We start from the raw sequence: 25,990 nt of genomic DNA, 5'->3' as shown, positions 1-25,990 counted from the left end.
GCTTATTTAACTAAGGATTCACTTGCTTAAATTTTTCTCAAGCATGGCTTATATAGAATTTTGCAAAGCAACAACAAAAAAAGAAGAATTTGCTAAGAATATAAAGATTATGTCAGATCACAATCATGATCACTTATACATAAAGTTCCACTGAACTCACCTCTAGCTAACTGCCAGACCTGATGCCAGACCTACCAGCTAAACATAGCTCACCAGCTAGTGTGTCTGTGTGTATGTGTGTTAAGCACTGTCAAGTCGTCTCCGACTTATGGCAACCTTATGAAATAATGTCCTCCAAAACATCCTATCATTAACAGCCTTGCTCAGGTCTTGCAAACTAAGGGCCATGCCTTCCTTCATTGAGTCAATCCATCTCATGTGGGCTCTTCTTTTCCTGCTGCCTTCAACTTTTCCTAGCATTACTGTCTTTTCTAGTTTCTTCTCATAATATGATCAAAATATGACAGTTTAGTTATTTTAGTATGTTTACTAAACATCCTGGGTTGGATCTTAATGGGGTTTTTTCCTTGCTCAAGTGAGGAGGGCCCTCTTTCTGGCTCCCGGAAAGGATATGCTGGGGATACACTGATAAAATGCTTCAGTGGGGAGGAAAATCAGATGAGACTGGCCCTCCTCCCTCCCTTTTACACCAGCGGAAAAGGTGGTAGGATTAAATCCCCAGTTATTGCTGCCTTCCTGAGAGAGGAGTTGGCATGCATCAAACAAATTACAGCACATGGCTGGTGAGCTTGGTGGGTTGAAAGTTGCACAGAGCTCATCTAATAGTTCTTGGCAAGGATCATATGACATTCTGTACACTGCCTTGTAAGAACAATAACAATAAAGAGTAGTAAGAGAGTTCAGTAATTTCTACATGATCCATTCAATACACCATTCCACTAAATATATGAAAGGAAAATTGTCCATGAGTGATCCTGGAGATGGAATTTTCTACCTAGCACAGAACCTACATGAAAGAGGTTATCTTGTACATACCTTGCAGCATTTAGTAATTCACCATTGTCTTTCAACCATGTAACTGTGGGTATTAACGTAGGATCATATTTAATTGTACATTCAAAGGAAACCTGCCCATTCCTTTGTACCATTTTGTATTCAGGCTGCTTAATAATCATTGTTGGTTCTGAAACATAAAATTGCTGTTAAGACATTTACCAGCTGGAAATTCTTCATTATATTGGGTTTAGGAGTTTTGTAATGAAGGATTGATTTCTTACCTTTAATTTCCAATTGAACTTCATTTTGTACCTTTCCTAATTTATTTCCTGCTACACAGGTGTATGTGCCACTGCTATCCTTCTGGGCCACAGGAATTTCCAAGGTGCCATTGTTATGGAAAACATAGTGTTCTCCCTGGAGAATACTACCTTTCACTCCTTTAAACCTGTTTAAAAACAGGATTATATTATCCAACTGTATGCATTTATTGTAACTGAATTTGGGATCAAGGGATGGCTATTAGACACATTACTTCACTTAAATCCAACAAAGTTAGACCAGTGCTTACTGAAGTGTAAAGAATAATTGTCAGAAATGTCAGCATCCAATATAGCAATTGTGAAAGAACTGTATTTTACTGGGTATGCCAACCTGCTTCCACAAGAAGCAACAAAAGAGCTACAAAAAGGGGGAGGAAGAAAAACAAAAAAGAACACTGGGATTTATACCTTATGATTTTCTAATATGGTAAACTTTTTGCTACTCATAAGGAATGGAGGCTGCTAGTTAATCAAATGTGCTTGATAGGCTTATTGCTTTGCCCACCCATTACTGAGAAGACTTCACAGCAATCAAACCCTACCCCACTGGAAATGTCATGGCAATATCTCCCACATCTAGTCACAGAATCCTATGCAGCAGGCAGACAAGCAGGCCACATACCCAGGAACTCTCCACAGATCTAGCTCCTGACAGATTGAGGGTTTAGGAGGCACCCAAGTATGATGTCAGCTGGCAATGCCAGTTGTCAGAAGCCCAGCAATGACAGGAACAAGAAATTGCCCTTCCAGGGTTTTTTTTTACTGTCCATTTCCTTAAAATATTGCTGCGAATGAAACAGAACCTCTTAAGATTTGTGCACTGTGACTGACTTACCATTCAATTGTAGGCACGGGTGAACCAAAAAAAGCACAGTGTAGCAATGCATGTTTGTTTGCAATGACTTGGTAGAGCTGATTTCGAGAAGTGAGAATTCTTGGTGGCACAGCTAAAACACAAAATTGCATACACAACAAATTGTTAAAAATCACAGTGCATAAAATTAATTTTCTTCTTTGGATTGGTATTTAACATTTAATAAAATAATAAAACAAGGAAGCCATTTGTCCATAGGGTAAGGTAGTGACTCTGAGCACCATCTACCTCACTTCAGATAGTGAGCACAGAGTACAGCATTCACATGTTGATCTTAACTGGGGGCAGGTCAATACAAGAGAAGATGACAGTGGTTTTAAAATGGGCATATTATCAATGCAATCCTAAGAAGGGGCTAAGGCAGACTAACCCCTACACCAGTGTATCTAGCAGATATGCTGACATAAATGACCCTTATGCCAGTGCAAAGCCCTAGCTCAGTTGCGCTGCTTCTGTGAGAAAGTGGAGTCCCAGTTCAGAGAGGGGGGAGGGGGAGAGAGGAAGAAACAGCTAGGAAAGGTTCCCAGCAACCTTAAGCATTGAAAGACTGTCTTTCAGCAATGGGAAGCAAAGCTTGTCAATTTCAGGGGGTCTAGCAATACAGAGGCTTGGAGGGGCCAGGCAGCTCCCAGCAACGTCAGCCCTATTTGGGTATGTAAATAAATGGCCAGAGGGAGATAAAGATGTGGAGATTGGCTTTTGTAGGGGACTGTTTGTAAATCGAGCTGCAGCTATTGTGAGTGTTAGGTTTCCACTTGGCCAAGTAGGTTGAAATGTCATCCTAACAATAAACAGGCCCCAAAAGGGTGGTCTGCCAGGATCCTGCTACCTCTATTCCATCCCAGGGACCTTGGAATTAGGAGAATCCACTGACAGGTGGGTTCACAGAGTAATGCTCTGTGGAGGGAATAGCCATCTGCAGAGATGAGCTGCAGTTCCTTTCAGGATCCCCTGGTTTCTGCAGATGTCCTTAGGCAACAGAACCAAGTGCCCAAGACACTGAAACAGAATATTGGCTCTTCACTGATCTTGGGAATTCCTAGCTCTGAAGTCACTGAAGCCCCCTCCCCCTTTTCAAGGGAACCGAAAAGAATGTGAAAATATAGAACACAGCACTCTGTAGGGAGACTTGGAAAGCTCGCGATGGCCAGAAACAGCTTTGCCACCACACATTGCTAAGCCTTCTGGCACATGGCGGCAGAGTGGGTCTCAGCCTTAGGCCTAGCCACTCAGATGGAATTGTCCACCCTGCAGCACTGGAATGAGCCCTTTGAGCACGCTCAGGAACAAGACCCCTGGTGGTGAATGCTGGGGCCAACATACACTTGTGGCTAGCCAGGAGAAGATGGAGCTGAGCAATGAGGATGAAAGCGATGGTGGCAAGTTGCTAGAGGTAGGGGATGACAGAGGTGAGGTCACCACTAGGGTAGTTGGTGGTGCTACAAGAAGAGGTACAGGTTGTCCCCTGGGCCTGACCCTCCACTCTGCCTCCAACCCCAGGGCCATTCTCCCTGACATTTTCAGCAGATGTCATTGACCACCTCTATGCCCTAACCCCAGGGAGGCAAACAGCACCGATCATGTCAGTCATCCTGCAGTCACTGGACATCTCAGTCGCAGAGGCCAGTGACTGAGGGTGACCCCATGCAGCAGGTGGGCTCAACATTGTACTGGGAAGAATCAGGATGCAACTTACTTATTATAGATTCTTCAGGTCTTGTCACAGTTTAGGCTGGAGACAATGGGTACAGTGACATCCAAGTGAACCCGGATGTCCAGTGTACCTGCAAAGCCTTCCTTTTAAACATGAACTGAGGACCAAATTGGAGTCTGCCACCCTCAGGTCCACTGGCAGCACCCTTCCCAGACATGCAGCTGTTCAATGAGGGTGGGATTGTAGAAAGCTGCCCTAGAGCTATGAGCCAATGCTGGGTACAATTGCCCAGAGTCATCCTGTTCCCCCACCCTCCCCAAGGCAGAAATCGTGCTTCAGCTTAAGGCTGAGAGCTAAACTTACAACCATAGCCTTGGCCAGGGCTAAAGAAGCTTACTGTTGAAGCTACCTTAACAAAGTCTGTACTTTGCTGTAACATGTGGTGTGTCACTGAGACATTTTGATTAGGACTGCTGCTTGGTGTGGGGTAATAAAGTGTTGCTGTTTTTTGTCATGTTTAATCTGCTTTATTTTAACATACTATTTTAGCTATATTCTCATGAATGCTAACCTACTCAGAATAGTTGCGATTGAACAGGCCGAATTAGGATGATCACATATATTCATTGTCACTACTAATTTTAAAGAAATAATTGATCTTACCCAAAACATTCACAAATGCATTTGCCAGTAGATATCCATATTCGTTAGAGGCGTTACACTGATAAACAGCACTTGAACGTTCTTGTACATCAGTGAATATAATAGTATCACCATCTACTCTTCTGCTAGGATCTTCAGGAGCAACTGTTTGGAAATGTTAAATGTATATGCATGTAGACATATATACACATACATACACACATATTCTTACTGAGTTGTTTTTAGCAAAAGAAAAAGGAATGGTTTGAAGAGAGTACTTTATAAATTACACAATAAAATATTATTTAGAACATTCAATATGCTATTTAAGAAATTATATGATACAAAGTGGACAAATATTTGAGTCAGACTAAATGTCACTTTAAAATAATCTGAGCTTAAAATCTCACAGTAATTTCAAACAATCTAAAAATTAAACATACAGAATTAAATCATGTTTTCTAGTTAAAATTAGAGGCCAAAATATGGTACTTTTGAGTCAGGTATTATAAACATATCAGAACATGTTAAATACTGGGACTTTTTGAAGGCAAAACAGGTGCTCTGTTTCTGAGTTACAGTGCCTTTCAAGTACCATTCAGGAGACACTAGATGTCTCACCCACCCACATTAGTGGAAACTTAGAGCTTAACTTTTCTTAGAATTAATATTAATGACTGGCCTTCAAATATAGTTATTAATTTTGTTTACAAGTTGGATTAATAAGATGCTATCCTACATTGAGTCAGACTATTGGTCCATAAAGCTCAATATTGTCTATTTTGACTGGCTGCAGCTCTCTAAGGTCTCAGGCAAAGGTTTTTTCTCAACACCTGGTACCTGTGATCCTTTAACACAGATACCAGGGAAAGAAACTGGGCCCTTCTGCATGCAAATACGATGCTCTACCACTAAGCATTAAAAAAATAAAAATAGAAACAAACTTCCAAACACCATATCATGACAGTTGTGGGGGCACATGCAAAGTAAATCTCTGTTCTTTAAAATGTGCTTGCACTGTTAGGACTATATCAGAAGATAACAAAACAATGTCTCTAATTTGAGTTTTCTAATAGAAATTTTTTTTAAGTATAATCCACAGAAGCGCAATGAGAGGTCCACAGAGACCATATGGCTTTGAAATTCAAATTTTCTTTGAAATGATGTCCTAGGTATACAACACTTGTATAACTGCTTCAGCCTGTGTACAATCAAAGGTATACTGTCCCAAGCCATTTCATATCAAAGAAATTGTTACTTGTGGTACAAACTAAATAAATAATGAATAGGCTAGGCATAGAATGTAGATCTTATGTGGTTTCCCTAAATAATACCTTAACAATTCTTAGTTCAGCCCTAGGTGTTCATGGCCAGTGTGTGGTATACATGCATTTTAAGCACACAAACAAGGTGCAGCCAGATTGAGGTCACTGACGCTTTTTTCTGTTCCATCTTCATGCAAACACACATGTTCCTCCCTTTCACCTCACATCTCCTAATCAGTGTGAAGTATACTTACGTATGCCATGAAATTGAAAGTTAAATACCCATATACAAACAATAATTTGTATCAATTACCTTTTGTTTTGTGTATTCCATCATAACAATTCTCATTCAAAAAGCTCAAATCACCCCTGGATCATTGCCATAATGTTTATTTCTACATTAATGTGCTTTAAAAATTTCATGGATCTAGACATAACAGAGATATCTGTTCTATTCAAATGTTGACATTGGGTGTGAAGGACTATGGGTCTCACAATTTATGAAGCCAGAAAAGTTTCCCAATACAGGGGGGACTTCTTGTAATAGAGGAAGGAGATTTGCTTCTTCCAGCCAACATGCTAACCTTTTTTCAAGGCAGTTCTCCTTTGAACTTCAGGCCTATCTTACCCAGGCATAGTTCTTGCTAATGAGTACACATCTGAAGTTGTACCTCATCGAACTCCAGAACCTCTTATGCTACAGTACATAGTGGGACTGTCAAGCTTCTAAAGCCAGCCTCCAGAGTATTTTGGGTCAAAATGCTGGTAGCAGGCAGGACTTTGATACCACATGTGGATATGAATGATTACCCCCCACCCTCAAATCATGATTGGGTGACTGAATGCTCAGAAACAAAGTTTGTCTTTTATCATATGTTCTAAATAAATCTACAGTGCAAAACAAGATTATAATCATGCACAACATGTTGTGGGCGTGCTCCCTGAGCCTGCCTGGCTCCCTAGCCCTCTGCCATGGCTATGTTTGCCCATTCTTTGGCCGCAGAATGGGGCCTCTCAGCTCTCCCTGACTGCACTGTTCTTCCTTGTCCAGAACTGGCTAGCCTTCTTCCTTCTGGGTGCCTGTCTGTTTTATCCTCTCTCCTGTTTTTATACATACCGTATATACTCTGGTATAAGCCGACCCGAGTATAAGCCGAGGTGCCTAATTTCACCCCAAAAATGGGGAAAAATTAGGCACTCATGTATAAGCCGAGGGGGAAATGCACCCCCCCCCCCGCAGGCTTACCTGACCGGGCTCCAGGCGCGCAGGCAGGCGGCGGCGGTGGCCCCCTCCCTGCGTGCAGGAGGCCCCGCAGGGTCAGCTGGCAAGCGGGAGGACCGGCCCGGGTGAGGTGGGGGGGCGGGGTTTTTTTTGGGGGGGGAAACCGCCACCTCCCAGCAGAAGGCGGGGTGGGGCGGGGGGGAAGAAACCGCTGCCGCTGCATAGAAGGTGCGATCGGGTGGGGTGGGGGGGAGAAGGCGGGACAGCCCACCCATCAGCTGGCCGGCAGGAGCGCGCTGGGAGAGGGCCCGGCAGGCGAATTACTGTATTGACCCGAGTATAAGCCGAGGTGAGTTTTTTAAGCCAAAAATCATGGCTAAAAAACTTGGCTTATACTCGAGTATATACGGTATGTAGCAGTACCTTACCACTCTGCTCAGCTGTGTGTGGAGCCTTCCTCCAGGTAAAGTGCTTCTGCCTCAGGAAAAGACCTTCTACCAGAGCAATGTTCTTTCCGCCAGAGAAAGTTTCCATACATAGCTCAGTGGAGTAGTAGGATAATCCATCATAACTATATAGTGGTGAATTTTATCCCATTTAGATGAAGGAGGAACATTAAAAAGTTGGAAGACAACAATTAAGGGTGAAGAAATCATAGCTTCCCACTGAGGCCTTTTTCTGCTTGCTCTCTCTGACTCTTTCCCCATAACCCTTTGGCAGGTACTCAGAGCTGTCAAGAAAAGCTACAGAGTTTTCAATGATCCTGGAAGAGATATATCACCAAAACATTTGACTATATTGTTTTGTAGATGTTAAAACCAGTCCTTACTTGCAATAAGAACTCCATTTGCTAACCAGCTTATACTAGGCTTGGGATTGCCATTAGCTCTGCAGATCAAGTTACCATGTTCTCCTGGGGATAACACAAGGTTTGTAGGTTCTCTTATCCAGTAAGGTGCAGCTGATTTTAACAAAAGAACAAAACAATGGTCAATATAAACACATAAATGTAAATGCACACATACATATAATAGCATTTTCAAAAAATAGGCCAAGATAATATGATAGAGTAAAACCTTAATAAGTTCAAAAGCTTAAGGAACTTGTTGTCAGAAAATCTACAATGAACCATCTGAGAGATAAAGAAATGTTTGTTTGTCTGAGATTATTAAACGTCACTCAAGATCTGGGGGATAGGACTAGTTTTTTGAAGTTAAAATAACTATAGGGAAGAAGTCATAGGAGGTTTGAAAGCTATGAGCCTAGAAGCAAAGATCCCAGAGAAGGGTACAGAGTAGGACATGGGTTTACTGGCAACAATTTGAGGGACGTGTAAGTAAAACAGGAAAAAACTCTTGAGGAAAAATGCTACAGCGATAGGGACACAAAGAGACTAATAAGAAATGGGGTTCTGAAGAAACATTACAGTGCTAAGATTGTGAAGGATGTATGCTACTGGGAGAAGGAGGAGGAAAAGACAATATTAGGATGGCCAAACATAGTGGAACAAAATAAACAGCAGTTTTCAGGAGCAGACTGGGAAGTGAAAGTGGCCCTGGAACAAGCCAGCTTGAGTGGCCCCTGTGGTGCTACTAGCCAGAGCTGCAAGAGCCACTCAGCTCAGCCATGCAAACAGTGGGTGTTAGCGCACCCATTGCTCCCTCTTGAAAACTGGCAGCAGTATGGGAAAAAACAATGGGTGAACTGACACCGGTTACCATTGCTAATGAAGGATCTGATCCATGTGGGCCAAGAAGCTCTAGCGGAGTTGCTAGAGCTTCGTTCTGCTTGCTCCTGGCCACCAGTGGCCCAGCAGGAAATTTCCCTGTAAGTTAAATGGCCAGTCTGCCCCTGATGATATGAAAAGCAAGTATCAAAAGACATAGGATTGAGGAAAAAACACTTTCACATGAAAAAAGGGAACTAAAGGCTATAGTTCTAGACTTAAATTCAGCAGCCTGATGAACATTCTGTCAGTTGTACCTTCTAATATCATGGCAGAACTCTAACTAGGCAATCCTAATGACTCATGGGGACCAAGAAGCCCAGGCTGAAGGGTGACACTGAATTACTATTGATTTGAATCAACTATTTGAATCTTTGCTTGCAGGCTTATATTAAAATGTATTACAAATAAAAGTTTGATTTGGCTTTGTACAGAATTCTGTTATACAAAACTGTCAATGTGATACTGTGGGCGAAACGTCAGGAAAGAAAATACCAAGACCACGGTCACACAACCCGGATAATCTACAAGAACCGATGAACTCTGACCATGAAAGACTTCGACAATATGTCAATGTGATAGTTTATTGTGTTAACAGTGTGCTATAGTATAAGTACATCAGGGGTCCCCCACCTTTTTGGGTCTGTTGGCATTTTTTGGAATTATGACATGAGGTAGTAGGCCTAACCACAGAATAGCCACTGCAAGAGGTGGAGCAAACCACAAAATATTGTTGAAGGCTTTCACTGTCAGAGTTCATTGGTTCTTGTAGGTTATCCGGGCTGTGTGACCGTGGTCTTGGCATTTTCTTTCCTGACGTTTCGCCAGTAGCTGTGGCAGGCATCTTCAGAGGAGTAACACTGAAGGACAGTGTCTCTCAGTGTCAACTGTGTAGGAAGAGTAATATATAGTCAGAAGGGGGTTGGGTTTGAGCTGAATCATTGTCCTGCAACAAGTATCAAAGGTAATGTGCTAATCATTGTCCTGTAAGTATCAAGATAATGTGCTAATGAGGGTGTGGTATGTTAATATTATTATTAGCACATTATCTTGATACTTACAGGACAATGATTAGCACATTACCTTTGATACTTGTTGCAGGACAATGATTCAGCTCAAACCCAACCCCCTTCTGACTATATATTACTCTTCCTACACACTTGACACTGAGAGACACTGTCCTTCAGTATTACTCCTCTGAAGATGCCTGCCACAGCTGCTGGCGAAACATCAGGAAAGAAAACACCAAGACCACGATCACACAGCCCGGATAACCTACAAGAACCCACGAACCACAAAATGCCTGCCGCAGGAGCTGGAGCCACATACACAGAAGAAGCTCAAGTGCAGGAGAGGGGAGGGGCAGGAAGCCTAGGTGAGCTGGCATGCGTTCTTTCTGTGTGGGCCACCTTGCCCCTCCTTTACTTAACTGGGCTGCAGCTGGGCCCTTCACCTCATTTGGCTCCAGTTCTCCCACTCATCCACCCTTGATTCTCAGTTGTTATTTGCTGCTGTTGTCTGCCCATGGTAATGCCAATCACCACTTTGGGGTCAGGAAGAATTTTCCTTAAGGACACATTGGCCAGGGATCCTGTTTTTTGCCTTCCTCTGGGAATAGAGGTCACTTGGGGAGTGAGGGGGAAGGTAGTGCTGAATGTCCTGGCTTGTGCAGGGGTTGGATTTAATGACTTTTTAGGCCCAGCTTTATGCTTCTATGTCTTTATGCTTCTGTCACAGCTGGGATGGCGGTTTGGGCATAGGGTTGGATTCCCTGGTGGGGGAAAGTTGTGCCTGTGAGCCTGCCTCCCCCATTTTGAGGACTCCCTTATAGCGTTTTGGCGGTGAAGCCTTCCAGAGGTATGCCCAGGCAGGGGCTGTCAGCAGTCTCTCACCACCAGGGGGCCAGGGAACCATGCAGCGGTTTGCACCCATGTGGGATCCTGAAGGCTTGCCACTCCACAGGTCCCCCCCACCGCTGCAGGCAGGCTGGGGGGATGGGTTTATTGGGCAGCAGGTGAGTCACCTAATGTTGGACCCATCCTCATGCTGCGCCAATGTTCCTGCGGTTGTGTTCATTACAGCTGTGGCCAATTTTCCCCCGATAGGTTCTGTGTGGTGTGTTATTTCCTCCCCTGCCCTGCTCCTTCCCTTGCCCTGGGTCCACAACCTAATTTTTAATGGACTACATTAATTTCTGGTCTTTTTACATACTAACAAGTTGACATAAACATTACCTTTGACAGTGACTGTAATAACATGGTGAGCAGAACCTAGTCGATTTCTTGCTAAGCATTTATATTTTCCAGAATCAGCTTCTGTAATATCTATGATTTTGAGGGTTTTTCTAAAATGTTCATAGAAGGTTCTATTGGCAGGAAGATCGCCACCTTCTTTAATCCAGCGGATAACTGGTGTAGGTCTGGGGAGAACAACAGCTGAGAGTGAAGTTACTGGATTGAGAAGCATATCTAAAAGATACATAAATTGAACAATTATAATTAAAATTTGCCTAAAATCATCACTATGACTTAAAATCTTTTAAAAACACTTATTCTAAATATATATATGGTACTCTATTCTAGAATTTAACGAGCCCCGTGGCGCAGAGTGTTAAGCTGCAGTACTGCAGTCAAAAGCTCTGCTCACGACCTGAGTTCGATCCCGACGGAAGTTGGTTTCAGGTAGCCGGCTCAAGGTTGACTCAGCCTTCCATCCTTCCGAGGTCGGTGAAATGAGTACCCAGCTTGCTGGGGGTAAAGGGAAGATGACTGGGGAAGGCACTGGCAAACCACCCCTCAAACAAAGTCTGCCTTGGAAATGTCGGGATGTGACGTCACCCCATGGGTCAGGAATGACCCGGTGCTTGCACAGGGGACCTTTACCTTTACCTATTCTAGAATTTAGTAATTATAAAAGGAGAAAGATGTCTTGTCCAGTCAATGAAGGCTCTATGGGCCATGAAGCCTCCATGCCATGAAGTTTCAACTGCCTTTTTCTACACATTTAGCCTCCATTAAAGGGACAGGATATTTTTCTCCAGGCCAGTTAGCAACTTTATTGATATGTATTTATATGCCTCTGAAATTACATATACATACAATTAGATCTAAGGACTCCCATCCCCCAAGCAAGAGGCAAGTTACTCCAACAGGTTTTCTATTATACTGTACAAGTGAGAACCTGCAAGGACTTGCAGGAGGCATCTCATTTCCCACTCCCACACTATTTCCCCTTTCTCTTTCCTGCAAGCCCCCACAGCTTCTCCCTTTTCCTGCTTCCTTCTCTCCTTTCCACCAAACAGCTAACACAGTAGCCTCTACCTAGGAAAACTATGGTCCAGTAAGTTGTGTGGCAACTGGGCCAGGACCACTTGCATGGTAGGGAGCCCTCAAGGACTTGTGAGGGGAACCACACTTTCCCCTGTACCCCCCTCTCTGCATTACCGTATATACTTGCGTATAAGCCAAGTTTTTCAGCCCAAAAAAAGGGCTGAAAAAGCCGGCCTCGGCTTATACGCGGGTCAATACGGTAGAGGAGGGAGGGAGGGAGGAGGAACTTACCGCCGCCGCTGCCATCGCCATTGCCACCGGGCCTGCGCGGCTTCCCCCAGCCAGGAGGGCCCTGGGGGGGCCTCCTGCGGCCGCTGAAAGGCCGCGCCGCCGCCCCCGCCGGGCGCGCACGGCTCCATCCTGCCAGCACCGGCCTGGGAGGGCCTCCTGCGGCCACTGGAAGCCTGCGCCACCAGGCGCGACCGGCTCCTCCCGGCCGGCACTGGCCTGGGAGGGCCTCCTGCGGCTGCTGGAAGGCTGTGCCGCTGCCCCCGCTGGGCGCGTACGGCTCCCCACCCCAGCTGGCACCGGCCTGGGAGGGCCTTCTGTGGCCACTGGAAGGCTGCGCCACCGCCACCGCCAGGCGCGCGCGGCTCCCCCCAGCCAGGAGCGCCCTGGGGGGCCTCCTGGGCTTTGGGGGGGCCCCATCGCCACCGCCTTCGCTGGGCCTAGAGTGGCCTGCGGGGCCTCCTGGGCCACGGGGGGGCCCCCGCTGCCGCCGCCTGCCTGCGCACCTGGATAAGGTAAGCCTGCTGGGGGGGAGAAATTAGGCACCTCAGCTTATATGCGGGTCAGCTTATACACGGGTATATACGGTATTTCCCCTTTCCCCTCCTTCTGGCAACCCCAATATACTCTCCCCTTTCACTGCCTCATTCTCTCCTTCCCAGCCATTCAACAACCTACCATCTTATCTGCCTCCCACCTTCAGCTATATTTATTATTTATTTACTTCATTTATATTCCACCCTTCTCCTCCTTTCTCCACAGTGGGGACCAAAGTAGCTTAGATTATTCTCCTCCCCTCTTTTTATCCACACAAAAACCCTGTCAGGTAGGCTGAAAGCATATGAATTGTCCAAAATCATCCAGTGAGCTTCCACAGCAAGATGGAGATTCGAACCTGGGTCTCCCAGACCCTACTCTGATGCTCTAACTGCTATACCACACTGGCTTTTATACGATAGCTGCTGTTGAACAGTAGCAAGCATCCAGATCTAGTTGAGTCATGCAAGTCGGGTGGTATCAAATCACCCAGTGGTTGCTCTCAGGGCTAGGTTTGCCAATCTCCAGGTGGGACCTGGAGATCTCCTAGAATTACAACTGAACTGTCCCTGCTTTGGAGGAGGGACTCTATGGCATATCCATTTGAGGCCTCTCTCCTCCCCCAAATCTCCAGCAATCTTCCAACCTGGAGCTCGCAACCCTATCAGGACTGGCCCCTATGAGTCTCCCTCAAAGGCCAAAACAGCCCTCCCCGTACCTTTTACTCACAGAAACTCCAAGCCTGGAATGCTGTGGTTGCCTAGAAACAGCCACTGAGGGAATCAGTTTGTTAAAGATACAGGCACTCCTTTTATCATGTTCAGGTTTTTTAACCCCCGCAATGTATTTTTTTAAAAAAGATTTCATTTTCTTGCAAACCTGGGGTGTTTTTCAGATTTGTAGAAAGATCTGTCTCACCCATTCACAGCTCCAGTCACTGAATATAAGTATCCAAAATTTGGCCGACTTTGCTATTAGTATATAAGCTAATTATATAGCATATATATTTTATTGCAGCCCATTTTTGTAATCTCTTTTATATTAGCAAATAAGTCCACCCCAAACATTTCCAAGGAACAAAAATATGTGAAAGAAGCAATGTATATTATATGTGTCAATATTAATATGGTTTCTTATTTCTGTGACTGGTTAATAATTATATTACACAATAATCACATGTAATTTAGCTGTAAAGAATTCAGAATATCTTTCTTAATTTAATACATAATTAAAACATTATTTAAAATTGCATGGAGACATTACTGTAATTGGTGACTGACTGTAAAAGTAGTCCTTGTACCAAATTAGTGTATGCACAAAAGAGCCAGTAGATGCCACTACAAACCCCATCCATGAATGAAACTCAGCACAACCACAAATCAATGTTCAGAGGCTAAGTATCAGACAGAGGGGAACCTAAATTTCAGTATGAATTTATTGTAAAACTTTCAGTCTAAAAGCATCTTCACTTTGTGGGCAAGTAAAGTTAAAACTTACTTCCGAATTAGTACTTAAATCTCTTTTCTTATGGGATGTTACTTAACTCTAGTTTCAGTAAGTCAGTACAGAAACTCCAGCTGGTGCAGAATGCTGCAGTTTGGCTATTATCAGAAGCTAGATGGAGTACACATATTACTGCCATCCTGCAAGCACTTCAATGGCTGCCCGTTAGTTTTCATGTTCAATTTAAGGTATTAGCTATCACATACAAAGCCCTTCACGGTCTTGGACCCTCATATATGAGAGACAGCCTCTTCCCCTAAGCTGTGCCATGACAGCTTCACTAATTGGAGCAGGGTCTTCTGCAGGTGCTAACCTGCAAATGGGCAAAATCAACAACTGCCCATACATGTGCCTTCTCTGTTGTGGCCCCCATCTTGCAGAATGGCCTGCCTAAGCAGGTCAGGAATGCTCCCACTCTCATGGCATTCCATAGACTGTGCAAAACTAAATTATTCAAGAGAGTGTTTCTAAGCAGGCAATAGACTTGCACTGTACTAAATGATGCACAAAGTTATTTAGGAAAATTATTAAGGACTGTGATCTATACTACTGTATATGGTTTGTTGAAACTAGGATCCTGCTATGGAATTTGGCATCATTTAAGGTGCCATGTTAATACTTATGCTTTGCTTCAGTCCTGTTTTTAAATTTCTGGTTGGTTCTACAACATCAATCCTATTACACTGTTTATTGAATGTCCCATCCGTCGATTGTATTGACTCACTCTGTGTAATCCGCCTTGAATCCAAGTGAGAAAGGTGGAGTATAAATAATGTGAATAACTGAATAAATAAATAAAATAAACAAAACAACATCTTTTTCACCTTTTCCACATTTACATTGTATGATTATAATGACAACTCACAATCCTTCTGCAATACACTCCAACATAAGGGTGTTTCCTCTTAGTTCTATTTTGCTGCTTGCGATTCCAGTAGGAGTTAGAAGAGCTGGGCGTCTCTCTGTATATTCCGTGGCTGGGGAAAAAGAAAAGAAAAATAGTATTTTAAAATACTAGCAATACAGATCTAATTATAAACCAATCGTAAAATAAAGTCTCTCATATATTATAAATGGATAAGGCATTGCCTAGACTGCTCTAGGCGAGCCGCCAAGAGCGGGACTGCAGGGAGGGAAGGCTTGGCATGCCCGCTTGGACACCTCTGGGTGAACCACTGAAAGTGGGGCTGTGAAGGGGAAAGCCTGTAGAGAAAGGGGATGGAGTGAGGGGAGGAAGCAAGGGGGGGCAAAATGGGATGGCTGCTTCTGCAAGTTTCTTGCGGGTCCCCACTTGTACATTGTATTACTGAAAGCAATCATTTAACTTTTTGCTGGTATCTTCCACTGGTTCCCACGTGCCTACTGAGCTCCAGTGAAAACCAGTATTCCCATGATTTTCAATGAAGTACATATACTGAGCTGCCCTCTTCTTTACAGCGAATGGGGAAATCATACAGTGCCCAAGGAGCCAGAACACTTAGGCTTCTATAAACTTTCAGAAAAATTGTAAATAGGAAAAAAATGTTCTATTTAAACCCTATTTTATGAAGAACAAAAAAGATCAGTTTTGTAATTTACTATTGCCCACTTAACACTGCCAAGTAGTAACTATTCCCAAATAACCAGAATATACAAACACATACTTCTCTCTCCTCCGCTGTGTTCGTCTTTACATGAAAGGACCATTAGATCAGCTAAAGACGAGCAACAAAGAGCCTTACATGCATCTCCTATAACAACGTTCCTTACAGCTCTTTTACTTGCTTCCCACTCCTCAGAAGAAGCATTCATGTCCTTTAAGTTGGGTAATGATTTTCCTCAGTCCCTCCACAAGTAAGGCACAAGTATGGGATTGGCTATATTAAGTGCTAGCCAACCAATAGGTAGGCAGGATGAAAGGGCTATGTAAGCAAGCCTCAACCCTTCACTTCATAGGGTTGCCAGGTCCCTCTTCACCACTGGCGATAGGTTTATGGGCAGAGCCTGAGGAGGGCAGGGTTTGGGGAGGGGAAGGACTTAAATGCCATAGAGTCCAATTGCCAAAGCAGCCATTTTCTCCAGGTGAACTGATCTCTATTAGCTGGAGATCAGTTGTAATAGAGGGGGTTTCCAGCTAGTACCTGGAGGTTGGCAACCCTATCACTTCAGGCTTTTGCCATCTGCTTCTGAAGGAGGAGAACATGTGGAAGCTTGGAGCTATGAAGGAGACTTGGAGTTTTCAGTTTGGGTGCTTGCTGTGAGCCTAGTGTGAAGAGTGGTGTGTGAGTATGAGAGTGCATAAGTGGGGATTATTGAATGTCTCTTGTGTGGAAGTATTTTGTTGCTGTAAAAAAAAAATTGAACAAAGCACCAGGTTAGCTAGAAAATGAATCAGGCAACGGTGGTGGAGGAAGCACCAGTGCGGGGGGAGGTGTGCTTCTCTCAATTAGGCATTTAGTTGAGGGAGGGCAGAGTGACCTGCCGCAAATAACAGCACAGCTGCACTAACCCTATTGAGAGTCCCCCAGCGGGCCTGTAATGTGAGGTTTCAGCCTGCTGAGTGGATGGTAAATTGGCGCCATTTTATGTCCAGAGCCCAGTAGTGGCCATTTTGTTGGTGCCTACTATTCTTTACTGGTGGTGTATATGAAAAAATAGCAAAGCAAAGTATAGTGTTAGGTACATACTTAGATAAATAATTTGCTAGGCAGTGTGTGTGTGTGTGTGTTTGTGTGTGTGTGTATAAATAAATGACATGGCTGGTGAGTCACATGTGGTTCTGGACCAAGATGGCAGTAGCCAACACCACCATGTAAAAACTAACAAACAAAAAACAAATAAAGTAGGGCCAGAGGCTTTGGGACTTGTTCTGCGTACAGAGCTTTAGAAGCATGAGCATGCAACTAGTAAGTATACTGTGAATGACCAATGTACCAAAATAAGAGAAGTGGGCTGGAATTGGGTGGCATCAGAATGGGTGGCTGGCCCATGGGGTACATGCAGGGCCAGTGCCACCATAGGCCCAGTTACTGTGATAATGTATCAGCACCACTCTAAGTGGATTACAGTAGCTGATCATGAGCTCAGTTAAAGGTGAATAATGAAGAACCTTAAATGCAGCTCCTAGGACAACATACTGCACAGCTCTTTCACTTGCTTCCCACTCCTCAGAAACAAAATGCACAAGGGAAAAATACCTGTGCTCACTTTGGGTATGGTCACATGGTGCAGTAGTTAAGAGTGTAGTGCAGTGGTTAAGAGCAGCAGGCTCTAATCTGGAGAACCATGTTTGATTCCCTGCTCCTCCAACATGAGTGGTGGACTCTAATCTGGAGAACCAGATATGATTCCCCACTCCTCCACATGTAGCCTGCTGGGTGACCTTAGGCTAGTCACAGTTCTCTCAAAACCCTATCAGCCCCACCTACCTCACAAAGTGCTTGTTGTGAAGGGGGGGAAGGGAAGGTGATTGTAAGCCACTTTGAAGCTCCTTACAGTAGAGAAAAGCAGGGTATAAAAACCAACTGTTCTTCACTTTCAAGGCCCAAAGCAAGCCTCAGAAAGTAATTTGTCCTTGGCTTTGGTTGGTCCAACAGAAAATGCACAGTGCTATCCTAAGCAGTGTTACATCCTTCTAAGTCCACTGAAATCACTGGGCCAAGGTAATGTGCAGTTCCGCTTAGAGTAGACTGGCAGGGACTAATTTTGTCATTGATCCTTTGGAGTACACCTGCTGGTTGTAATGGTTCCCAGGTTATATGTGTCTGTGCATACAGACAGGAACTAATGAGTGCTTCTGTATGTCTTGAACCTGAGCAGTGAGAAGGGGAAACATATGAGCCACCCACCAAGGGATGGGTTGATAATTTATGTATTGCATATTCCTATCAAGCATTTTTGTTTGTTCTGCAAAGGTTTCACAAAGTGATTTGGGTATACATTATTGAGGAGTTCAACAGTACAGGCAGAGCTACAGCAACATACTTAGGTTGATAGTGTTACAAAAATCTCTACCCCTGTAAAAGACCGGTGGGGGGGGGGGAGGGAAGGGAACAAAAATGCCCATTAGAATATGAGTAGTTATGTTTTCTAGCACTTATATACAACATAAAACATAACATAAAATATTTAGGTTGTATATTCAGCAAGGTGTAAGCAAGATGAGAATCTGTTAATTCTGTACAGCCTGTGATACAGCATGCACTAGTGACTAGTCCCAGTGATAATGAATTATCAGCTAATTCAGAAGAAAAGCAATAAAGTGCATAAAATTAATACACCAGCTACATGGATTCATTTTTTAAAATGTTAAGATGTTTTACATGCAAAAGGTTCTGCTGCTACTTGTAAATAAAAGTTTATACTGTATGATTAACTTGTATTATCACTAGTACAAATATGTAGATATAACAGAATTGTAAGGGCAGCAAAGTTAAGCAGCCATGGAGTGAAGTTAGTTAACTAAACTCTACAATGAAAGGAGGAATGCCAGAGTGGATCTCTAAACTCACCACCATAAAAATCAGAGTCACTCATATTAGCAGTTATAGTTTCATTCAATGAATCCACTGAAATAAACAGAACATCATGAAGAATGCAGCTAGGCAGAAATAAATGTGGCCTTTAAATGTTAATCTATATATCAAAGTCAAAAAAGATATAACTTAAGCCTATTAATGCACTGATCACAATACCCAGAAAAACTAGAGGCTTTGCCTTTGTCAAATTATATTGTCACGTTTTTAGTAGAAAACATACCGAAGAGCTTGCTCAAAAGCTACACTCAAGTTAAGGTTGCGAACTTGAATACAGGGTGCACAGATCCCACTGAATTCAGCAAACTAACTATATTGGTTGCAGGCTAACTCTTCAGCATATACTAAGCTCTAGTAAAATAGTAGAAATCGTTTTCACTGTTTTGTCAAATTATTTAAGTCCCACATTTTCCAAGAAAAGACACTTTCTGTCTAGGTAACAGGTATATGCAAACACAATATGGCACAAATTAATTTAGAAGAATTAATACCCACCTGGTTCAACCTTTAAAGAAATGGGTTGCTTTTGTTGAATGGTTTGTGTGTGATTAAATCGTGCATAACATATATAATCTTCACGTGTGTCCTCTGGTTTTACATTAGAAAAATAAAGGTCTCCATTGAGACTTTGAGAAACTCTATCATTCTGAGGCAACTTTTGAAAAGCTATGGGGAAAACAAAAACAAAAATTATAGTGCCACTAAGTAACAAAGGGCAGTTTCAAAGATGTCAGCTAACTACTCTTTCTCCAGGCAATACTTCCTTTCACAAGAACACATTGAGAAAGCTCAGTGTTAAGTGGGACATATATTAAGACAGCCCACGGCCATTTCTGTAACCATGATTATTACCAAACAATCACACAACTTTCACAGAAATGGCTGTAGGCTGTTTCAATGTACATCCCATTAACACCGAGGAAAAAAACCCAGGTTACATATATGAGTTGGCCAATACAGAAATGCCCACAAATTGTTTCATGAGACAACTAAATGTGCAGATACACTATGCCTACCCTCTAGCTGAGGTCCCATTTAAGGTGTAATTGTTTAGCCAATGTAAAACTCATGTCTGTCCTGTATTTTCACACATTCCACATCATATGACGTTACATTCCCAGTCATAATTTAGATGAACATTCCTACATTTATTTATTAAAGCTTCCTAATTCCTGCAATTGTTTACTTGCTTTGCAAAATCCACCCAGTTGTACAGTCTTTCCTCATGCCTCCATTCTGCTGTTATGACTTAGAGGACAGGCTGGACTTTGCAAATGAGCTCTACAAAAAGGGGTAAATACAAAATGTGGGTTGTTTCTAATTTCTATAGAGGTTTATGCCATTTTTATTGCTTGTTGTTCCACTGGAGGGGTAGTTAGGATGACATACAATGACTACTGCCCCAGTAGTAGGTCATAATGTGCTTTTGCAGTGATGTCTTGAGCCAATACTCATGTCACACTGCCTTAGCAGTGGCATCAGTACTACCATAATGAAAACATCTGTTAAAACTGGCAAATAACACAAAGATATTAATGTACAAATAGACTGAGTAGTGTTATGACAGAAGAAAGAAATGAGGAGGCATAACTATGTGCCACTACAAAGACATTTCAGACACTGCTAGCAAGCATTATTCAAACACAAATCAAGTGAAATAATATGACTTTTGTTTCCATTCTTTATGCATTTTAAATATAAACTTACAGTTATCCATCCAAAATATTATCGCTGGGGGCAATCCCACTGGAGGCCTGCAGGGGAGTATTACATGTTGACCTTCAATTACTCTTATTGGAACTAGGGTTTCCTTAGTCCACAAGGGGGACCCTGTAGAAAAATAAAAATAAGTGGAACTGCTAAACAAGAAATGTAGCAAGCACCAGGAAACAACTGTGCAACATGTATGTAAAACCCACTGTCTTGTGAAGTTTATTACTCTTTAGTATGAACATATTTCAAGTAGCAACATTTTCTAGGGGAAGTAAGAAGAAGCATAAATTGAGTTAACAATTTAGTTTTCAAATGCTAAGTAACAGACATAAATTCTTGAACTTTCCTAAAATGTACAGAAGAGTATCATGGATAATGTAACTCTGGGTAATGCAGGAAAGCAAAGCAATTAAAAAATTAGTTTAAAAAGAGAAAGGATAATGAATTTCCAATGACACACTGCAAGAACAGACATTTACAGAAACTACAGAAGGATTAAGAAACAAATCAAGGATGTCATACTCTTAAATTCCATTGGTTTTAATGCAGTTTACTACTATGAACTAGGGCTGTGCATATCGGTAAGCCCAAACTGAAAATAAACCTGAAAAACGCCTTTTCACCTTTTTTTCGGGTTTAATTTAAGCTGAATATTAAAACTGGGAATCAGTTTTTCTATGAAGGAGGGGGTGAACCCTTCAGGGGGCCATAAAATTGGACCCCCGTCCCAAACTTTATCAAACTGTGGGGTTCATGCAAGGAGAGTCCCTTGCAGGTACCTGAAAATTTGGTGGCTCTATCTTGAAAAATACTGCCCCAGAGCTCCTAAAAAAAATCCTTATATACTATAATGGACCTAATATTTTGGGGGTAACTTGGAAATAAAGCTAAAATACCCATTTTCTGGTATGGCTATTCAGCTTACTCTGGGTTTACTGAAAAAACTCGGGTCCAATAAACCCAAACCTGGAATTTACTGAATTTTTATTTTGCACACCCCTACTATGAACAGAACATCAGTCCACACCATTTCAAACATATGTAATTGAATGTCTGCATGCCAGGTAAGATTAGCTTTGATACAATTTCATAAGGTGAAACAGCACTTCAGAGAACATATGAGAGATGAAACCATTAGGCATAGTTCATGGACTGTGTCATGGATTGTTGTTGCATAGATGAGTCTGGAGTATCCTTGGGCTCATGTATTTCCTTCTCCCTTCCATCTCCCTCACTAAACCAAGTTGATGAAATACTTCTGGATCTATGTAATACCATAGTTTGTTATTATGTGCAAACTGCCATGGTTTGTTTTGTTTTCCCCAAACCAGGGTTCCAGATGGTAGATTAAACTTGGTTTGAAAGTTAGTTGGAAAGGAAGAGGGAAAATCATAATTTGTACTTCAGAAAGACAATGCTTGGCCGGTCAAATCAGGCATGAGTGGAAGGGGGAAGACAGAAGTGGGAAGGAATATGCAATCCACATGATGCTCCATTCAAGCAATGACAGACTATGGTTTGGAACTATTTCTGAATCAAATGTGATTGTTCAAAAGAAATATCTTTGGTCAACAATTAACCTTGCTTCAAGAGTGTCTCAATGAAATAATTTTCAATTTCTTCAGTCAAAGAATATAGATTTTGTGGTATCTAATTTTTAAATGTTTAAAATACTAATGAATCAAAATGTTTTCCTTTAATTGTGATGCTTTATACAATACCCAGATTTAAACATGGTAGGAAAAAGAAGGAAAATCTTGCGTGCTCTAACTTACTAAATATTTTGGAGAAAATAGGCAGTTTATCATGCAATATAGCACTAAGCTAAAATATCAAAAACTGTACCATTACCTTCTAACAAGATTGCTTTGATGAGTAAAAAGATGTCTTTTTAAAAGGAAGAAAGAACACAAGTAAATAAAGAAGAAAGAAAAGTAAATAAATAAAAATGTTAAGGACAAGTAGTAGTAAGAGCTTTATGTTTTATTAATGTCAAATATTCAACTTACTGGATGAGCGTACAACAATATTATTGGAAACTGCTGCTCCACGTTCATTTCTTGCTGTGCACTGATAAACTCCTTCATATGCTTCTGCCTTTCCTCCATTTTCTTCATTTATAATATTTATTACAAGAGTTCCTGACTGTGGCTTCATTATTACCCGTGCATCTTTATCTATGTCAAAATGAGTTCCATTACGTGTCCATGAGAAACTATCAATTGAACAAATATGTTTATTTGGAAAGGAACATTTCTTGGACAAAACCAACCTAATATCAATATGAATGAGCAATCACTAGGAATTACACTTGTTCTGCTCTAAACAAAGCATAATTCAGCCCTCTAGGAAAATGAGGCATTCCCTTTATCTACATTAATAGGGAAGAAGTCCTGCATGCATAGTTTTCCACAGGGGGCAATAGAAACCCTAAGCATGTGTAGAGATCTGGACCACAGCCTGGAAACATTTCTGACAATACTTGAAGAGTAAAATCTAGCTAATTTCAAAGTTGCTAGTATCTAAACTGGTATTTTTATTTCCAGCTTGTATAAAATATCCATAAGCTACCTCTTTAAAAAGCTCTACATTTTCTACCTACAGATGCACACCAGTCGGCTAGAACTCGTATTGTTATCATTGCATCAGTAATTCCATTATGAACTTCTTTGTTAACCTGTCTATAAAAATTTGCTCTGGGCTAAATTGTGCTGTATAAAATCTCAACAGGAAACCATGTTCTCCTAATTGGTTTCCTTCTTTTTTAAAGCTACTGAAGTGGGAAGAGTCCATAGTTTGTACCAGATCGCTATTTACTACATCTGACAAATAGGTTTCTGAGAATGAAGCTTTTTACTCTGCTATTCACTAATCAGCATGCTACACTTCTTTTGTTTACGGTAACTAAAAACACTGTAATCTGCAAGTTATCGACTATGACTAGGGTCCAAACATCCTATCATCAAATCACAAGCAAGCAGTGCTTCCTCATACATATGGGAGAGGGGTATATTTTTTTCCAGCACTGCCCCTCACATCTGATGAGGTGCACTCTAGAGCACTTTGATCTTGAGGGACTTTTCAGGGGGTTGCCACTGGAATGGACAGAACTGAAAAACACCATGGATAAGTAAGAACACCATAGGCAATGCTTTTAATTCTGTCTTTTGTAGGTATCAAGATTTTTTAAAAGTCTATCTGATGCATACTAAAGGTTCTAATCTGGACACAAACTTCATAATGATAAGCATTTATACAATGCTTTTGAAGTGTTCAAAGTATTTTATGCACATCATCTTGTTGCGTCCCTTTCAACAACCCTATAAAGTAGAGCAAGGTTATTATCCCCAAAATTGCACATAATGACCAAGGTGGAAGGCTGTCTAATCCGTTTATGGCAGATTTAAATTTAAGTAAAGGACTTTTCAGTGTGCAAATCAGCCGTTTAGACACAACACTCTGGAAGCTTCTAAGATGAGTTGTGGCTCAGTGGTAAAATATCTCCTTTGCTTTGTATTTGAACTAGTGATATGAAAGATAACCCAAGACCCTGGGGAGCTGCTGCCACTCAGAGTAGTCAGTACTCACCTTGATAGACCAATGATCTAACTAAATATAAAGCAGCTTTATGTATTGGGTTGTAACCAGCCTGATTTTTCTCAACCAATTCCCTTCCTTACTACAGCCCCCTTCCCACATGGCTTTTGTTCACACAGGTTCTATGGTCCTCCTCAGTATAACTTTTTTGGTCAAAGGGGATCCCTTCTACCCTTCCACTAGCGTAAAAGCTGGTTGGAGCCAACCCACTGTGTTGCACTGGATTTTGGCCGCCTTTACATGGGAGCAACCATTAAGAAGCTGAACAAGCATGACATTAAGAGAGAGAAGCAGCTTCCATACTACGAAGTGATTTCACTTTCCAACAGTTATTTCAAAAAGTTTTATAAACTATGCTGTGGACAACTGCTATCACATTTGCCCGGATTTTGAAGAGCAGGTGACACAGCACAGAATTCCTCAAAATTGCACCTTGGACGGCATGGGAAATGTGTCAGTCTAAGAATATGAACCTGAACCAGAATGAAAATGTTATTAGAGTGGCAGGTGGGAACAGTACAAAGAGAAGGAGGCTAACTCTTTATTGTACAATAGGAACACACTGATTTAATGTGGACCCTTTGATGTGTGTTTTATAGTTCTGGTTTTAAAGTGTTATTGTATACTGCTGAATAGATTTTATCTTTGTATTTTATTTACAGTTGCTTTTGTTGTATACTTCTGACCTAATTTTGTATACTTCAGGCCTAATTTTGTTTGCAAACGACTGTGCTTTTAGGCAAATGATAAACAAACAGCAATCTTTGAAAAGAGACCAGGAACTTCTGGAACTTTTTCAAAAACAAAAGTCGAACAGTTCCTCAAGCAGCAATAAAGAAGCTTCTGTATAGGATCACTAGCTCTAGAACCACAATTGTCTTTCTTGCTGTAAAGCACCAGATGCAACAATCAGCAATATTTCTCTGTTCGAGCAACCTTATAAACCTCATTTTACAATGATACAGATACAGGCATTTTTTTAAAGCAATAAATCTTAGAGCAATAAAATCAGAACTTACCTAGGAGGTGGTTTTCCTTTTGCTTCACACTTTATTACAATGTTCTCCCTTGGGTCAATAATATAGTCTTTTGGAGATTGTTGTGTTATTGTTGGAGGCTGTGGCACTTTTTATGAAATATAATTCAAAAGAAGGAAAAATTAATTATATTTTCAAGAGAATAAAGATCTTCTAATTGTAATGAGTAAAAAAAAGTTAAAGTAAACCACAAAAAAAAGTGAGGACAACTACAAATATCTAGCACAGCTGCAATCTTGCACAAATGTCTATGGCAGTAAGTCATCCTAAAATCAATGAGCAATAATGCCATTGCACACCTGGAGGGCTATAGCCTAAGTTGATAAAATCAAAACCTTTACCCCATTAATTTTATATGCCTAATATTTAAGCCTCAAATGTTTTCTTATTATTTTCAACTGCTTATATCAACTATGAGCTTGCACCAAAATAGCCAATACAACAAGAAAACACTACATTGCTGAATACCATACCACTTCTCTACTGTACGACTCTCCAATCCAAGATTCTCATTACAAGCATTCTCCTGTTAATTATCAATTTGTTTGGACCGACATGCAAATCCCAAAACAGCAAAAAGAGTTACAGTTTTATAGTAACACTATAGCAAAATGTCTCATCATATACAGGACTGCATCCACACATTGGTAGATACTGCAATATTGTCATATTTATTTATTTATTTGTAGCCCATTACATACTACAGCAGTTGCTCACAACTGGATTATTTTGTCTACAAATAACTGGTATAGTGCAGTAATACTGTAACCATAGTTTGAAGAGCCTGTTGCCTCCTAATGCACCACTGAATGTATTACCACAAATTGAGTTCCAATATGTATCCTAAAAGTTCTGCATTCAGCATTCAT

The 25,990-nt window shown here is 41.7% G+C and overlaps 1 protein-coding gene across 27 annotated transcripts in view; it reads right to left on the bottom strand.

Annotated features, from left to right (window-relative positions):
* The window catches only part of NRCAM (neuronal cell adhesion molecule), an 84,667-nt gene that overhangs the window by 52,301 nt on the left and 6,376 nt on the right, over positions 1 to 25,990 (bottom strand). For 21 of the 27 annotated variants that reach the window (XR_008933252.1, XR_008933253.1, XM_056847713.1 and 18 more), the window contains 12 exons: positions 25,104 to 25,209; positions 22,497 to 22,702; positions 20,482 to 20,604; positions 19,270 to 19,440; positions 18,751 to 18,807; positions 15,126 to 15,237; positions 10,898 to 11,082; positions 7,767 to 7,898; positions 4,472 to 4,615; positions 2,116 to 2,227; positions 1,239 to 1,405; positions 997 to 1,144 (listed from right to left, as the gene is read on the bottom strand). Coding sequence is in view for 25 of the 27 variants with exons in the window: in XM_056847713.1 (XP_056703691.1) it covers positions 997 to 1,144; positions 1,239 to 1,405; positions 2,116 to 2,227; positions 4,472 to 4,615; positions 7,767 to 7,898; positions 10,898 to 11,082; positions 15,126 to 15,237; positions 18,751 to 18,807; positions 19,270 to 19,440; positions 20,482 to 20,604; positions 22,497 to 22,702; positions 25,104 to 25,209 (1,663 nt within the window). In the remaining 2 variants the exon portion in view is untranslated. The remainder of the gene's footprint in view (positions 1 to 996; positions 1,145 to 1,238; positions 1,406 to 2,115; positions 2,228 to 4,471; positions 4,616 to 7,766; positions 7,899 to 10,897; positions 11,083 to 15,125; positions 15,238 to 18,750; positions 18,808 to 19,269; positions 19,441 to 20,481; positions 20,605 to 22,496; positions 22,703 to 25,103; positions 25,210 to 25,990) is intronic. The other 6 variants (XM_056847717.1, XM_056847722.1, XM_056847725.1 and 3 more) reach the window with 1 other exon arrangement.

This window comes from Euleptes europaea, chromosome 3 (assembly GCF_029931775.1).
Source record: "Euleptes europaea isolate rEulEur1 chromosome 3, rEulEur1.hap1, whole genome shotgun sequence".
NCBI lineage: Eukaryota > Metazoa > Chordata > Lepidosauria > Squamata > Sphaerodactylidae > Euleptes > Euleptes europaea.
The sequence above is the reverse complement of the archived record's forward strand: the minus strand, read 5'-3'. Positions and strand labels throughout refer to the sequence as shown.